The sequence below is a fragment of the Coregonus lavaretus genome (assembly GCF_964263955.1).
Source record: "Coregonus lavaretus genome assembly, chromosome: 21".
Taxonomy (NCBI): Eukaryota; Metazoa; Chordata; class Actinopteri; order Salmoniformes; family Salmonidae; genus Coregonus; species Coregonus lavaretus.
This window is the reverse complement of record NC_140008.1, coordinates 15,733,781-15,751,926: the sequence shown is the minus strand read 5'-3', so window position 1 is coordinate 15,751,926 and position 18,146 is coordinate 15,733,781. Positions and strand designations below refer to the sequence as shown.

The window sequence follows — 18,146 nt, the reverse complement described above, 5'->3', positions numbered from 1 at the left end:
AAGGTTACATTTAGATCCTCAGTTAGGTCGATTGTTGTACTCCGACGTCCTTGAGTAGGTGGAGGGAGTCTGGAAGGGCCTCTAGGAATCTTTGGGTTGGTGTCTGAGCAGATTATTTGTTGCGATTGCAAACGTAATAAGATGGTGGTCTGATAGTCCAGGGTTATGAGGAAAAACATTTAGATCCACAATATTTATTCCAATGGACAAAACTAGATCCAGGGTATGACTGGCAATGAGTAGGTCCGGAGACATGTTGGACAAAACCCACTAAGTCGATGATGGCTCCGAAAGGCTTTTGGAGTGGGTCTGTGGACTTTTCCATGTGAATATATAAGTCACCAAAAATTTGAATATTATCTGCCATTACTACAAGGTCTGATAGGAATTCAGGGAATTCAGTGAGGAACTCTGTATACGGCCCAGGAGGCCGTATACAGTAGCTATAAAAAGTGATTGAGTAGGCTGCATAGATTTCATGACTAGAAGCTCAAAAGACGAAAAGCAGTCATTTTTTGGGGGTAAATTGAAATGTTCTATCGTAAATGTTAGCAACACCTCCGCCTTTGCGGGATGCGCGGGGGATATGGTCACTAGTGTAACCAGGAGGAGAGGCCTCATTTAACACAGTCAATTTATCAGGCTTAAGCCATGTTTCAGTCAGGCCAATCACATCAAGATTATGATCAGTGATTAGTTCATTGACCATAACTGCCTTGGAAGTGAGGGATCTAACATTAAGTAGCCCTATGTTGAGATGTGCGATATCACAATCTCTTTCAATAATGACATGAATGGAGGAAATCTTTATTCCAGTGAGATTGCTAAGGCAAACACCGCCAGTTTTCCTCAACCTAGATCGAGGCACAGACACGGTCTCAATGGGGATAGCTGAGCTGACTACACTGACTGTGCTAGTGGCAGACTCCACTAAGCTGGCAGGCTGGCTAACAGCCTGCTGCCTGGCCTGCACCCTATCCATTGTGGAGCTAGAGGAGTTAGAGCCCTTTATATGTTCGTAGATAAGATGAGAGCACCCCTCCAGCTAGGATGGAGTCCGTCACTCCTCAGCAGGCCAGGCTTGGTCCTGTTTGTGGGTGAGTCCCAGAAAGAGGGCCAATTATCTGCAAATTCTATCTTTTGGGAGGGGCAGAAAACCGTTTTCAACTAGCGATTGAGTTGTGAGACTCTGCTGTAGAGCTCATCACTCGCCCTAACTGGGAGGGGGCCAGAGACAATTACTCAATGCCGACACATCTTTCTAGCTAATTGAGGATAGAGTGACTGATTGGACTCTCTCAGATTGCCAGATCATTCTTGAACTCCCAGTACAGTCAAATGTCAGTGTTGAATAGAGCGGTTGGTTGAGTGTTGGGAGTACAGTAGAGTGACTGAGTGTGCTGTGCTCTCTTGGGTTGCCAGGTTTGCCGGGAGCAGTTTGTGGCGCTGCACAGCCAGCCCATCCTTCAAGAGCTGTCCAACTTCCTACTGCAGAAATACTGCTCTGGGCGATCGTAAGTTTCTACAACACACACACTTATACACACACATACACACACAAACTGGACCACTGACCCTCCACACTAGTTTTTCAACCACTCCACACATTTCTTGTTAACAAACTATAGTTTTGGCAAGTCGGTTAGGACATCTACACAAGTAATATTTCCAACAATTGTTTACAGACATATTATTTAACTTATAATTAACTGTATCACAATTCCAGTGGGTCAGAAGTTTACATACACTAAGTTGACTGTGCCTTTAAACAGCTTGGAAAATACATGGCTTTAGAAGCTTCTGATAGGCTAATTGACATCATTTGAGTCAGTTGGATGTGTACCTGTGGATGTATTTCAAGGCCTACCTTCAAACTCAGTGCCTCTTTGCTTGACATCATGGGAAAATCAAAAGAAATCAGCCAAGACCTCAGAATAAAAATTGTAGACCTCCACAAGTCTGGTTCATCCTTGGGAGCAATTTCCAAATGCCTGAAGGTACCACGTTCATCTGTACAAAAAATTGTGCGCAAGTATAAACACCATGGGACCACGCATATCGCTCAGGAAGGAAGATGCGTTCTGTCTCCTAGAGATGAACGTACTTTGGTGCGAAAAGTGCAAATCAATCCCAGAACAACAGCAAAGGACCTTGTGAAGATGCTGGAGGAAACAAGTACAAAAGTATCTATATCCACAGTAAAACGAGTCCTATATCGACATAACCTGAAAGGCTGCTCAGCAAGGAAGAAGCCACGACTCCAAAACCCCCATAAAAAAGCCAGACTACGGTTTGCAACTGCACATGGGGACAAAGATCGTACTTTTTGGAGAAATGTCCTCTGGTCTGATGAAACAAAAATAGAACTGTTTGGCCATAATGACCATCGTTATCTTTGGGGGAAAAAGGGGGATGCTTGCAAGCTGAAGAACACCATCCCAACTGTGAACCACGGGGGTGGCAGCATCATGCTGTGGGGGTGCTTTGCTGCAGGAGGGACTGGTGCACTTCACAAAATAGATGGCGTCATGAGGAAGGAAAATTATGTGGATATATTGAAGCAACATTTCAAGACATCAGTCAGGAAGTTAAAGCTTGGTCGCAAATGGGTCTTCCAAATGGAATATGACCCCAAGCATACTTCCAAAGCTGTGGCAAAATGGCTTAAGGACAACAAAGTCAAGGTATTGGAGTGGCCATCACAAAGCCGTTACCTCAATCCTATAGAACATTTGTGGGCAGAACTGAAGAAGCGCGTGCGAGCAAGGAGGCCTACAAACCTGGCTCAGTTACACCAGCTCTGTCAGGAGGAATGGGCCAAAATTCACCCAACTTATTGTGGGAAGCTTGTGAAAGGCTACCCGAATTGTTTGACCCAAGTTAAACAATTTAAAGGCAATGCTACCAAATACTAATTGAGTGTATGTAAACTTCTGACCCACTGGGAATGTGATGAAAGAAATAAAAGCTGAAATAAATCTTTCTCTCTACTATTATTCTGACATTTCACATTCTTAAAATAAAGTGGTGATCCTAACTGACCTGAGTTTAAATGTATTTGGCTAAGGTGTATGTAAACTTCTGACTTCAACTGTACTTAAGCAATAAGGCCAGAGGAGGTGTGGTATGCACGACGCAACGCGGAGTGCTTGGACACAGCCCTTAGCCGTGGTATATTGGCCATATATCACAAACCCCTGAGGTGCCGTATTGCTATTATAAACTGCTTACCAACGTAACTAGAGCAGTAAAAATGAATGTTTTGTCATACCCATGGTATACGGTCGGATATACCATGGCTGTCAGCCAATCAACATTCACGGCTCGAACCACCCGTTTATAATGTAGTATTTACAGTTAACTATAGTATAAATGCTGTAGTAAAATAACTGTAGTATATACTATAGTAATGAATGTAGTGTTGTTGCGGATTGTACTATACTGTAGTATTTAGTGTAATGTTTTTGCGGACATTACTGTAGTATTTACTATAGTGTTTTTGTTTTATTATCTTTGACATAGAAGTGGAGGCTTTCTCCTTCCGGAAACCTACTGGAGAAATACTAAAAGAGCACATTTTCCATAACCTGTAGGTAGGTAGGACTGGGGTCTAAACAGAATATTATGACCCCATAATAAGACTCTCAAGAGCACGTACAGTGCCTTTCGGAAAGTATTCAGACCCCTTTACTTTACACACACAATACCCCGTAATGACAAAGCGAAAACAGGTTTTTAGAATTCTTTGGAAATTTATGAAAAATAAAAAACTGAAATAATTTATTTACATAAGTATTCAGACCCTTTGCTATGAGACTCGAAATTGAGCTCAGGTGCATCCTGTTTCCATTGATTATCCTTAAGATATTTCTACAACTTGATTGGATTCCACATGCGGTAAATTCAATTGATTGGATGATTTGTAAAGGCACACACCTGTCTATATAAGGTCCAACAGTTGACAGTGCATATCAGAGCATAAACCAAGCCATGAGGTCGAAGAAATTGTCCGTAGAGCTCCGAGACAGGATTGTGTCGTGGCACAGATCTCGAGAAGGGTACCAAAAAATGTCTGCAGCATTGAAGGTCCCCAAGAACACAGTGGCCTCCATAATTCTTAAATGGAAGAAGTTTGGAACCGCGAAGACTCTTCCTAGAGCTGGCCGCCCAGCCAAACTGAGCAATCGGGGGAGAAAGGACTTGATCAGGGAGGTGACCAAGAACCCGATGGTCACTCTGACAGAGCTCTAGAGTTCCTCTGTGGAGATGGGAGAACCTTCCAGAAGGACAACCATCTCTGCAGCACTCCACCAATCAGGCCTTTATGGTAGAGTGGCCATCCTTGATGAAAACCTGCTCCAGAGCACTCAGGACCTCAGACTGGGGTGAAGGTTCACGTTTCAACAGGACAACGACCCTAAGCACACAGCCAAGACAACGTAGGGGTGGCTTTGGGACAAGTCTCTGAATGTCCTTGAGTGGCCCAGCCAGAGCCAGACTTGAACCCGATCAAACGATCGCTGAAAATAGCTGTGCAGCGACGCTCCCCATCCAAGCTGACTGAGCTTGAGAGGATCTGTAGAGAAGAATGGGAGAACCTCCCCAAATACAGGTGTGCCAAGCTTGTAGCGTCATACCCAAGAAGACTCAAGGCTGTATTCGCTGCCGAAGGTGCTTCAACAAAGCACTGAGTAAAGGGTCTGAATACTTATGTAAATATGATATAAATGTTTTTTTTTGTATATATACATTTGCAAACATTTCTAAAAACCTGGTTTTGCTTTGTCATTATAGGGTATTGTGTCTAGATTAATGAGGGAAAAAAACGATTTATTCCATTTTTGAAAAAGGCTGCAACGTAACAAAATGTGGAAAAGGTCAAGGGGTCTGAATACCTTCCGAATGCACTGTATGTGTTTTCTGTTTCCCTCTACAATGCCCAGTGGATAAGACCAGGCACTAAATCAGACTGGCGGAAAAAGAACAATCAGTGTGATGTCCTTTTCTACACAGAAGACCATACAAAATTATTAACCTCCCAATACCTTTCTGATGCATTTCACTCACTTCAAACCATACTTCTTTCAGATTGAAATACTGTCAAAAGTACTATCATACTGATTTGTAATAGCCCCAATCCAAAAAGTCAACATTGGCCGTTGATTACTTTTTTTACTTTCATCACTTTCATTTTTTTTGTTATATCAAAATGGGGTCGCGGGCCACAAAAGTCTGGTAACCCCTGGCGTAGAATGTACAAACAGACATGTACAGTGTATGGTATAGTGTGGTCATAACTATGGTAGATAAATGGTTCTAAATCATGTACTTGTGGAGTTTCCTGCTGCAATCACACTCTCTCTCTGCATGTACCTTTTAAGCCTGGAGTCGTCATAGCTGGACTTTAATGGTGAAGCACACACACACATCGTTAAAGTAGTAATTTGAGCACTGTAGAAACTAAACATACTAAACATTAGATGGGCTTTTTACTATGCCGTCAAATACAGAAATGGCTTTAAAAGTGAACAGATTCCCAGACTGTACCTTTAAAGGTGACTGTGTTTAGAAGCTTGACAGACCACTAGTGGTTACAGTAAAAATACAGTTTTTACTGTTAGTCAGGTTGCTTGTGAAAAGTTATGTTTTTACAGTAATCACTTGGGGTTGGGTTAAGTGTACTAAGTATCCACAATTGGGCAGCCAAGCCAGCCCCTCACCACCTGTGCCAAGGCCCCGTGAGGACATAGACCCTAGGAGGAGAGGCGAGATGAGGCAGAGAGGAAGGCAGGAGCTTAGAGAGATGAGCCTGAGGAGGCCGCACCACTGCCATGATGTCTTCACTAACATGGACTCCTGACCAACCTCTCACCAAAACAACAACTTAATAAGCACTTCATCCGCTCATCCCTTCTCCTCCAGGAGCGAGGTCAAAAACAAGACGTTTCTGGAGTACCGGAGGATGCTGCTGCTGCTGGCCAAAGTGCCCCAAACAGGTCAGTGTTTCTCTCTCTCTCTCTTTCTCTCTCTGCATCGTTATATCTCTCTAGTCATCTCTCTGCACGCTACGCGACCTGTGTATTATGTTAATCAGATCCCAGGTCTAATCCCCACAGCACAGGGGATGATTGATTACAGCTTCCGTTGTTCTGTCAGCACCACGTCCGTCCGCCCGTCAGTCCTAAAGGAGGTTTTTGTGGTTGTTTAACCCCTCTCTCTGTCCACCTGAGGCTGGTTGTTACTAGCAGCTGAGTTGCATATCATTTATTACCATTAATTGTCTCCACCCGCCATGCATAATCTCCTTAAATGACTCAGGCAGGTGTGGTGGTCTGCTTTGTGTCTGAACCACACAGAGGCTATCACCACGGTAACCCCTGGCTGTCTCCTCTAACAGAATACATTGGAATACTAGCTGGACATTGTTATACAACAGGGGTACGCAAGTACTATTTGAGAAGGTCCGGTCACACAAATGTCCAAGGTGGCAAAGGTCCGGATAGAAATAGTCATTTATCGGCATAGTAACAAACCCCCACCACGCAACCCATGTGACCACAAACTGTTCAAACTGTTCACATCCCTCTTGTTAGCGGAGCGTAAAATTCTTCCAGTTTTAAAGCTAATTTCCTGCAATTCTACACAAAGTGGGATTAAAATTGATTTGTCATTTTTGCCAACGATCTACACAAAATACTCTGTAATGTGGAAGAACTTGTTATGATTAATGAAAAATACAACACTAATATACCTTGATTAGATAAGTATTCACCCCTCTGAGACAATACATGTTAGGAACACCTTTGGCAGCGATTACAGCTTTGAGGCTTCTTGGTTAAGTCTCGAAGAGCTTTGCACACCTGTATTTTACAATATTTGCCCATTATTCTTTTCTAAATTCTTTAAGCGCTGTGAAGGTGTTGAGGATCATGGCTAGACAGCAATTTTCAAGTCTTGCCATAGATTTTCAATCTGATTTAAGACAAAACTGTAACTTGGCCACTCAGGAACATTCACTGTCTTCTTGGTAAGCAACTCCAGTGTATATTTGTCCTTGTGTTTTAGTTTATTGTACTGCTGAAAGGTGAATTCCTCTCCCAACGTATGGTGGAAAGCAGACTGAACCAGGTTTTCCTCTAGGATTTTGCCTGTGCTTAGCTCCATCCTGTTTATTTTTATCCTGAAAAACTCCCCAGTCTTTGCCACCACCATGCTTGAAAATAAAGAGGCAGTTAATCATGTGTTGTGTTGGATTTGCCTCAAACATAAGGCTTTGCATTTTTCTGTATTACTTTAGTGATTTGTTGCATACAGGATTCATGTTTTGGAATATATTCTGTATATATATACAGTACCAGTAAAAAGTTTGAACACACCTACTCATTCCAGGGTTTTTCTTTATGTTTTACTATTTTCTACATTGTAGAATAATAGTGAAGACATCAAAACGATGAAATATCACATATGGAATCATGTAGTACCCAAAAAAGTGGTAATTCTAATGAACTTATCCTCTGCAGCAGAGGTAACTCTGGGTCTTCCATTCCTGTGGTGGTCCTCATGAGAGCCAGTTTCATCATAGCGCTTGATGGTTTTTGCGACTGCATTTTCTTGACATTTTCCGTATTGACTGACCTTCATGTCTTAAAGTAATGATGGACTGTTGTTTCTCTTTGCTTATTTGAGCTGTTCTTGCCATAATATGGACTTGGTCTTTTACCAAATAGGGCTATCTTCTGTATACCCCCCCTACCTTGTCACAACACAACTGATTGGCTCAAACGCATTAAGAAGGAAAGAAATGCCACAAATTAAATTTTAAGAAGGCATACCTGTTAATTGAAATGCTTTTCAGGTGACTACCTCATGAAGCTGGTTGAGAGAATGCCAAAAGTGTGCAAAGCTGTCATCAAGGCAAAGGCTGGCTATTTGAAGAATCTCAAATATAAAATATATTTTGATTTGTTTAACCCTTTTTTTTGGATACTACATGATTCCATATGTGTTATTTCATAGTTTTGATGTCTTCACTATTATTCTACAATGTAAAAAGAAAGAAAGACCCTTGAATGAGTAGGTGTGTCCAAACTTTTGGCTGGTAGTGTATATATTTTTTTCACTCTGTCATTTAGGTCATTATTGTGGAATCACTACAAAGTTGTTGATCCATCCTCAGTTTTCTCCCATCACAGCCATTGAGCAGTTTTAAAATCACCAATGTCCTAATGGTGACATCCCTGAGCAGTTTTCTTCCTGTCCTGCAGCTCAGTTCAGAAGGACGACTGTATCTATGATGTATCTGAGTGGTTTAATACATCATCCACAGCATCATTATTAACTTGACCATGCTTAAAGAGCTATTCAATGTCTGATTTGTTATTGTTGTCCATTTACCAATCACTGCCCTTCTTTATGAGGTTTTCAAAAAGCTCCCTGGTCATTGTAGTTGAATCTGTGCTTGAAATTCAATACTTGACTTACAGATGTTGTATTTATGGGGGACAGAGGAAGGGGTAGTCATTCAAAAATCATGTCAACCCCTATTATTTCACACAGTGAGCCATGTAACTTATTATATAATTTGTTAAGCCAAATGTTACTTCTGAACTAATTTAGGCTTGCCTAAACAAAGGGGGTGAATTCTTAAGCAACAACTTTTTTAGTTACTTAATTTTTATGAATTTGTAAAAATGTGTAGAATTGTTTCACTTTGACAATATGGAGTATTTTGTGTAGATCAAAGCCAAAATAAATCACAATTAAATATTTTCTTTTTTTTTTATCCAAGGGGGGTGATACCCACTGTAGTTGTGATAGAACAGCTATGCACAGAGTGGGTGCCTAAACTAGCTGTAATTTAGACAGCTCTGAAAGACAGAATCAGTATTCTGATATGGTCCCTACAGTATGGTAATCCAGAGTGGCGCAGTGGTCTAAGGCACTGCATCGCAGCGCTAGCTGTGCCACTAGAGATCCTGGTTCGAGTACAGGCTCTGTCGCAGCCGGCCGCAACCGGGAGACCCATGGGCGGCGCACAATTGGTCCAGCGTCGTCCAAGGTAGGGGAGGGTTTGGCCGGCAGGGATGTGGGTTCGTTTCCCACGGGAAAAAATAAAAATAAAAACGTATGCATTCACTAACTGTAAGTCGCTCTGGATAAGAGCGTCTGCTAAATGACTAAAATGTAATGTAAATACAGTAGTCTCACTATTAATGACATTTGTTGCCTGCTTGTCCTGCTCTGCCTGCTCCATGCTGCCCTCCCCTCCACAGCACTGCAAGGTGACTGGCTATACCTATATAATGGGAGGGGAAACATTGACTCCTATACAGCGTCTATAGAAGTCAACAGCCATGTATCAGGGAAACTGTTCACTGCAGATCCGAAGATAGAGATCAATATTAGACTTGATCAATCACTCAGAATTGGACAACAATATTTGACAGATCGAAACGTAGACAATCATCACCCATTAATGTATCCTCCACTACGTCCTACCACTTTTCACTGACGTGAGGTTGTGTTCTTGTCTCCCAGGCGACTTTGATCTCCAGCGGGTGAAGGAATCCACTTACTTCTTCAGCTGAGAGGAACAGACCGACAAACAGACCAACAGGAAGCAAAAGCCAATGGAGGGAGAAGAGTGGGATTGATAGACTGTGAGGCTGAACACTGGGAGGGCTGTGTGGGGACTGGGAGGGCTTGTCTCCCTCAGGCATCAGATGATTGATCCACAGCCCGCTAGGCGAAGCAAAGGCTTTCTGAAGCAGCTCCATCACACATAATGACCCACTCAGCCACAGACCAGTGTGGGAGGAGAGGAGGAGGAGAGGCCAGCTCTGGAGAGGAGATAAGAGGAAATGAGAGCAGCTTCCCCACTCTGGACTGGAGAGGATCTCAACAGAGCTCAATTATGGCCCAGGCTTTGACTTTCACTTCCCTTTTACTGTTGGGAGCGTGTGTTCGTGGGTGTGCGTGTGTGCATGCGCGAACGAATGACATCCCTTGTCAGAACATTTTAGCCTTGTGTATGTGTGTTATACGTGTGTGTTCCGCGTACCTGTGTATCCTCCCATCATGAACACCTTTACTATAAAGAGACTTCTAAGAGTGTGTGATCAGTGTGTTCCCTCCCTCCCTCTCTCTCTCTCTCTCTCCACCCACAGGGCTCTGATCCGCCCGTTCCATCCTCTCTCCCTCCATCCATCCCTCCCTCCCTCTCTTTCTCTCTCCACAGTGTTCTGATCCGCTTGCTCCCTCCCTCCCTCCCTCTCTGTACAGGGCACTGATTTGCCCCCTCCCTCCCTCCCTCTGTCTAACACCTGGCTGATTAAGCACATGATCCTGCCTTTCATCTATTGAGGCACCCAGGAAGAGATGCTCACTCTGACATTTAGAGCCACACCTCATTTACCTCTCAAGTTTCCACTGGAGACAGTTACTGTCATTCACAGAGAGAGAGGGAAGAAAATAGTAATAATGGGTGGATAGATGGGAAGGTGGCTGTGAGAGGGAGGACATCATGAATTGTCCTGCCAAAAAAATGGCATGTTGCAAAAAATATCTGCAGTTGTGTTGCAATTGAAAACACTAATGGGACACAATAGTAATTAACAAAACCATTTCATAAATATAGTATTACTGCACATTGTGTAACCTGCAACATGTGCCTTCTGTCTCCTGAGATTGTTTACCAAGTCCTCATAATGTTCACAAGTGATTACAAAGAAATATGATTTACTCTATAGGCATGGATACATCCTCTTATTCTGAGCAAAGCACTTTATCATTAACTCAAGTGTCTTGTTTGTTTCATATCAGAGCCATCTGTATTCATGCCTCATGCCACACTTCTTAGATTGGATCCATTTTCTGATTTAAATTGAACTGGCTGGTTTTTATTCGCCCATCCCTGCTCTGCCTCTCGTTGTGTTATAAACCTGTTGATTGTGAAAGGTCTGTTACCACTGACGTTTCAATGACAAAGCAAACGAAGCCGAGGTCATTGAATGGCGTGAAGCACTCCCTGCATGTCTCTTCTCTTCTCCCCGGCAGTGTTGATGTTCAAGGGCACAGCTCTGATTGTTACTGTGAAGTGCCTTCAGGTTCTCAGACACTTACGCATATCCTCTTTCACAACTTGGCCACTGACGCAGAGCAGAGAGCTCTGTCTGCACGACCTGAGCAGAGCACTAAGGAAAGTTGTTGATGAAAGGGTTTAAGCCGTCAGATCAATAGCACTGACTCATACAGCATTGAGTTAATAAGGACTGGACAACTACCACTAGACTCAGTCATTATTTTTCTGTCTGCAGGAACAGGATGTTGGAACAGAAGGATTTGGAAGGTAGGGACAGCTACACTGTTAGGTTTGTGTTTGGAGGTGGAAGAGGTGAGAGGGGGAAATGTTTCACTTCTGAGTGGGAGATTTTTTTGTTTACATCCCTGTTAGTGAGCATTTCTCCTTTGCCAAGATAATCCATCCACTTGACAGATGTAGCATATCAAGAAGCTAATTAAACAGCATGATCATTACACAGGTGCACTTTGTGCTGGGGACAATGAAAGGCCACTCTAAAATGTGCAGTTTTGTCACACAACACAATGCCACAGATGTCTCAAGTTTTGAGGGAGCGTGCAATTGACATGCTGACTGCAGGAATGTCCACCAGAGCTGTTGCCAGATAATTTAATGTTAATTTATCTACCATAAGCAGCCTCCAACGTCGTTTTAGAGAATTTGTCAGCACGTCCAACCGGCCTCACAACCGCAGACCACGTGTAACCATGCCAGCCCAGGACCTCAACATCCAGCTTCTTCACCTGCGGGATGGTGGTCCTTTGTAGCTCAATTGGTAGAGCATGGCACTTGTAACGCCAGGGTAGTGGGTTCGATCCTCGGGACCACCCATACGTAAAAATGTATGCACGCATGACTGTAAGTCGCTTTGGATAAAAGCGTCTGCTAAATGGCATATTATTATTATTATTATTATTATCGTCTGAGACCAGCCACACAGACAGCTAATGAAACTGAGGAGTATTTTTGTCTGTAATAAAGCCTTTTTGTGGGGAAAAACTAATTCTGATTGGCTGGGCCTGTCTCCCCACCCAAGGCTGCGCCCCTGCCCAGTCATGTGAAATCCATAGATTAGGGCCTAATTTATTTATTTTATTTGACTGATTTCCTTATATGAACTGTAACTCAGTAAAATCGTTGAAATTGTTGCATGTTGCGCTTATATTTTTGTTCAGTTCCTTCGCAAAGTATTCAGACCCTGTGACCTTTTCCACATTTTATTACGTTACAGCCTTATTCTAAAATGGATGAAATATTTTTTTCTCAGCAATCTACACACAATACCCCAATTTTTGCAAATGTATAAAAAACTGAAATACCTTATTTACATAAGTATTCAGACCCTTTGCTATGATACTCAAAATTGAGCTCAGGTGCAGCCTGTTTCCATTGATCATCTTTGAGATTTTTCTACAACTTGATTGGAGTCAACCTGTGGTAAATTCAACTGATTGGACATGATTTGGACAGGCACACACCTGGCTATATAAGGTCCCACAATTGACAGTGCATGTCAGAGCAAAAACCAAGCCATGAGGTCGAAGGAATTGTCCGTAGAGCTCCGAGACAGGATTGTGTCAAGGCACAGATCTGGGGAAGGATACCAGAAAATGTCTGCAGCATTGAAGGCCCCCAAAAAAACAGTGGCCTCCATAATTCTTAAATGGAAGAAGTTTGGAACCGCCAAGACTCTTCCTAGAGCTGGCCGCCCAGCCAAACTGAGCAATTGGGGGAGAAGAGCCTTGGTCATGGAGGTGGCCAAGAACCTGATGGTCACTGACAGAGCTCTAGAGTTCCTCTGTGGAGATGGGAGAACCTTCCAGAAGGACAACCATCTCTGCATCACTCCACCAATCAGGCCTTTATGGTAGAGTGGCCAGACAGAAGCCACTCCTCAGTAAAAGGCACATGACAGCCCGCTTGGAGTTTGCCAAAAGGCACCTAAAGACTCTCAGACCATTAGAAACAAGATTCTCCGTTCTGATGAAACCATGATTGAACTCGTTGGCCTGAATGCCAAGCGTCACGTCTGCAGGAAACCTGGCACCGCTCATTACCTGGCCAGTATGAAAAATGTATGCACTCACTAACTGTAAGTCGGTCTGGATAAGAGCGTCTGCTAAATTACTCAAATGTAAATGTAAAATACCATCCCTACGGTGAAGCATGGTGGTGGCATCATCATGCTGTGGGGATGTCTTTCAGCGGCAGGGACTGGGAGACTAGTCAGGATCGATGCAAAGATGAACGGAGCAAAGTACAGAGAGATCCTTGATGAAAACCTGCTCCAGAGCGCTCAGGACCTCAGACTGGGGCGAAGGTTCACCTTCCAACAGGACAACGACCCTAAGCACACAGCCAAGACAACGCATGAGTGGCTTCGGGACAAGTCTCTGAATGTCCTTGCGTGGCCCAGCCAGAGCCTGGACTTGAACCCAATTGAAAATCTCTGGAGAGACCTGAAAATAGCTGTGCAGCGACGCTCCCCATCCAACCTGACAGAGCTTGAGAGGATCTGCAGAGAAGAATGGGAGAAACTCCCCAAATACATTTTTACATTTTACATTTTAGTCATTTAGCAGATGCTCCTATCCAGAGCGACTTACAGTTAGTGAGTGCATGCATGTTTTTTTGTTTTTGTTTTTCATACTGGCCCCCCGTGGGAATTGAACCCACAACCCTGGCGTTGCAAGCGCCATGCTCTACCAACTGAGCTACACGGGGCCAAGCTTGTAGCATCATACACAAGAAGACTCGAGGCTGTAATCGGTGGCAAAGGTGCTTCAACAAAGTACTGAGTAAAGGGTCTGAATACTAATGTAAATGTCATATTTCAGTTTAATTTTTTTCTTTTCATACATCTGCAAAAATATATATATGTTTTTGCTTTGTCATTATGGGGTGTTGTGTGCAGATTGATGAGGGGGGAAAAAAACGATTTAATAAATTTCAGAATAAGGCTGTAATAAGGCAATATGTGGAACAAGTGAAGGTGTCTGAATACTTTCCGAATGCGATGTAATACTGAATCTCATCTGGGCCAAGGTACAGGAAATATAATTACTTTGTATTCTCCCAAGTAGACAGATGGAGGATGCATAGCCTAACCATGCTCTTGGGAGCTCACCCTCTCACTATTATCATACTGTACCAACTAGCAATACTAATATCAAAAAGGCTACAGCATTAAAAAACAATATTTTTGTATTTTTTTCATTAACCCACTGTTGATGCAGTCCCAAAAATGATGATGATGTGGTCAGTGACACTTTGCTTCTTGAAAGTCCAATATCTTGAAAATGTGACTGCTGACATGCAAAACATTTTAGGACTGTATCAACAGTGGACTAATAATACAAATACAAAATAAATAGTTTTTGAGTGGAGTTCCCCTTTAAGCAGTAATAGTCTGTTGGTAGCTGGGGGAAATTGCTATATTATCTGTCCCCAGAGCTCCTCTGGGATATAATACTGTAGAAGCCTCATAGTGACAGTTCTCCTTGATTTTCACATGTCACTTCCAATACCAGACTTGTTGTCATTAAACGATCTTCATTTGTCCTGTGCAGGAGCCATGACAGTTGACTTGTCTGCAAAGCATGTATTTGAATAATTGGGATAAGACCTATGATTTCAAACATGAAGCATTCCCAGTCTGGCACGATACAAAATGGTGAGAGATCACATAAATACAAACAATTGTTAAGATACTATTGTTAAGATACATTAATTCATATATGGTGAATTATTGATAAGCCTATGGGCTTGTTACCTACAATCTTCATGTTTGCAATACAGCTCAATGGTAAGTACAAATCCTGCTTTTGGAATGGCAAACTCTTGATATTGTTTGCTTTGTGCAATCTAGTGAGCATGGTTGGGAATTACAGAGTTTTTACCAATATATTAGTAGCAGTACTGGATCAGAACAGGTGGTGTCGCTGTGTACATGCTGGGGAGACAATTGACACTGCTATCAGCATAAGTATATTTCTACATTCATCAATATACATTTTATGTTTTTTTACTTTGGAGAGAGTGTACATCTAAGAATAAATATTCATACACCTTACTCAAGACATTATTTTGAACCAGTTCCTATGGGGCAAAACATAATCAGAAACCCAATCAAAACAAGCTCTAAATGCATCCAACAAGTTTGTAGAGTCACAGACTTGATGTAGTCATTGCGTACTAGGAATTTGGGACCAAATACTAAACTTTTGATTACTTTAATACACTATACAGTGAGGGAAAAAAGTATTTGATCCCCTGCTGATTTTGTAAGTTTGCCCACTGACAAAGACATGATCAGTCTATAATTTTAATGGTAGGTTTATTTGAACAGTGAGAGACAGAATAACAACAAAAAAATCCAGAAAAACGCATGTCAAAAATGTTATAAATTGATTTGCATTTTAATGAGGGAAATAAGTATTTGACCCCCTTTCAATCAGAAAGATTTCTGGCTCCCAGGTGTCTTTTATACAGGTAACAAGCTGAGATTAGGAGCACACTCTTAAAGGGAGTGCTCCTAATCTCAGCGTGTTACCTGTATAAAAGACACCTGTCCACAGAAGCAATCAATCAATCAGATTCCAAACTCTCCACCTTGGCCAAGACCAAAGAGCTCTCCAAGGATGTCAGGGACAAGATTGTAGACCTACACAAGGCTGGAATGGGCTACAAGACCACCGCCAAACAGCTTGGTGAGAAGGTGACAACAGTTGGTGCGATTATTCGCAAATGGAAGAAACACAAAATAACTGTCAATCTCCATCTGCCTGGGGCTCCATGCAAGATCTCACCTCGTGGAGTTGCAATGATCATGAGAACGGTGAGGAATGAGCCCAGAACTACACGGGAGGATCTTTTCAATGATCTCAAGGCAGCTGGGACCATAGTCACCAAGAAAACAAGTGGTAACACACTACGCCGTGAAGGACTGAAATCCTGCAGCGCCCGCAAGGTCCCCCTGCTCAAGAAAGCACATATACAGGCCTGTCTGAAGTTTGCCAATGAACATCTGTATGATTCAGAGGAGTACTGGGTGAAAGTGTTGTGGTCAGATGAGACCAAAATCGAGCTCTTTGGCATCAACTCAACTCGCCATGTTTGGAGGAGGAGGAATGCTGCCTATGACCCCAAGAACACCATCCTCACCGTCAAACATGGAGGTGGAAACATTATGCTTTGGGGGTGTTTTTCTGCTAAGGGGACAGGACAACTTCACTGCATCAAAGGGACGATGGACGGGGCCATGTACCGTCAAATCTTGGGTGAGAACCTCCTTCCCTCAGCCAGGGCATTGAAAATGGGTCGTGGATGGGTATTCCAGCATGACAATGACCCAAAACACACGGCCAAGGCAACAAAGGAGTGGCTCAAGAAGAAGCACATTAAGGTCCTGGAGTGGCCTAGCCAGTCTCCAGACCTTAATCCCATAGAAAATCTGTGGAGGGAGCTGAAGGTTCGAGTTGCCAAACGTCAGCCTCGAAACCTTAATGACTTGGAGAAGATCTGCAAAGAGGAGTGGGACAAAATCCCTCCTGAGATGTGTGCAAACCTGGTGGCCAACAACAAGAAACGTCTGACCTCTGTGATTGCCAACAAGGGTTTTGCCACCAATTACTAAGTCATGTTTTGCAGAGGGGTCAAATACTTATTTCCCTCATTAAAATGCAAATCAATTTATAACATTTTTGACATGTGTCTTCTGGATTTTTTTGTTGTTATTCTGTCTCTCACTGTTCAAATAAACCTACCATTAAAATTATAGACTGATCATGTCTTTGTCAGTGGGCAAATGTACAAAATCAGCAGGGGATCAAATACTTTTTTCCCTCACTGTAAGTGAATTTGTCAAAATACTGATGACTTCTTCAAATGGGGGGACTGGATACATCAAGTGCTTTCATTTCTAAACGGTAAAACAGATATGTATGACAATACCCTCAGATAAAAGGTAACATTTAGTACTGCCGCCTCATGAAACATTTGATCTCAAATCCAAAATCGTGGAGTATAGAACTACAACCCCTGACATCTGGACTGAGCTGAAGGAACTGAGAATAGAGCTGAGGAACTTTGAGGCCAGACTGAAGGACAGCGAGGACCAGGCAGAGGAGCAACGGTTTGAGTTTAGGCTGACCAAGAAGGAGGTGGAGGAGATGAAGACAGAGAATGCAGCCCAAGAAGCTGAACTGTCAGCCATGGGGGCCAGAGTGACAGCCAGTGAGAGGGAGACTGAGGAGCAGATAAAGGAGGTGAGCGTCACTAAGACTGAACTGCAGTTCCAAAGGAACAAGGCGGAGGAGCTGGAGAGAGAATGCAACCCTGAAAGCCAGAGTGACAGCCAGTGAGAGAGAGGTGGAGGAGCTCAAGACAAATAACACAGCCAGACCAAAGGTGGCTTTCTCTGCTAGTTTGGCTAATTTAGGACATGTAGGACCCTTCAATACTGACATTACATTGGTCCACAGTAGACTCTTCACCAACATTGGCACGGCCTACAACCCAACTACAGGTATCTTTACAGCACCAGTGAGAGGAGTATACTACTTCACATTCACTGACTATGATCGCTGCACTCCGCCATACATGAGTGTATTCCACAGGAGGCTGCTGAGGGGAGGACGGCTCATAATAATGGCTGGAATGGAGTTAATGGAATGGTATCAAACACATGGGAGGACAGTCCATTACTATGAACCCGTCCTCCCCCATTAAGGTGCCACCGGCCGCCTGTGGTGTGTTCATGTACCACAATACCCGGAAAGTTATGTTTCATGACATATATGATTCTAATGGATAGGATGCACCTGCATCTAATGCATTGTCTTTAGCGCTAGAGAATGGGGATGTGGTCTACATACACCTCTCCACAAAGGCTACAGGCTCTATTGTGAAATTGATTCCCAAACCTCCTTCAGTGGCTTCCTGCTCTTTCCTATGTTAGGGGGGCACCATGCTGTAACGCTGTAATTAACAGCTATCTCATGTGAGCAGTTGTGGGGTTAAGATTTACCTCTATGCTTTTCTTTTTAAAGATTACATTCTTGGATGT

General features: G+C 43.0%; 1 protein-coding gene across 1 annotated transcript in view; it reads left to right on the top strand.

The window, feature by feature from the left end:
• The window catches only part of LOC311148382 (DNA-directed RNA polymerase, mitochondrial-like), a 53,179-nt gene extending 43,066 nt beyond the window's left edge, over positions 1-10,113 (top strand). Inside the window, exons 19-21 of the mRNA XM_084185337.1 lie at positions 1,423-1,514; positions 5,923-5,996; positions 9,538-10,113. Coding sequence (XP_084041463.1) covers positions 1,423-1,514; positions 5,923-5,996; positions 9,538-9,587 — 216 coding nt within the window. The 3' untranslated portion in view covers positions 9,588-10,113. The remainder of the gene's footprint in view (positions 1-1,422; positions 1,515-5,922; positions 5,997-9,537) is intronic.
• The last annotated feature ends 8,033 nt before the right edge of the window (positions 10,114-18,146 follow it).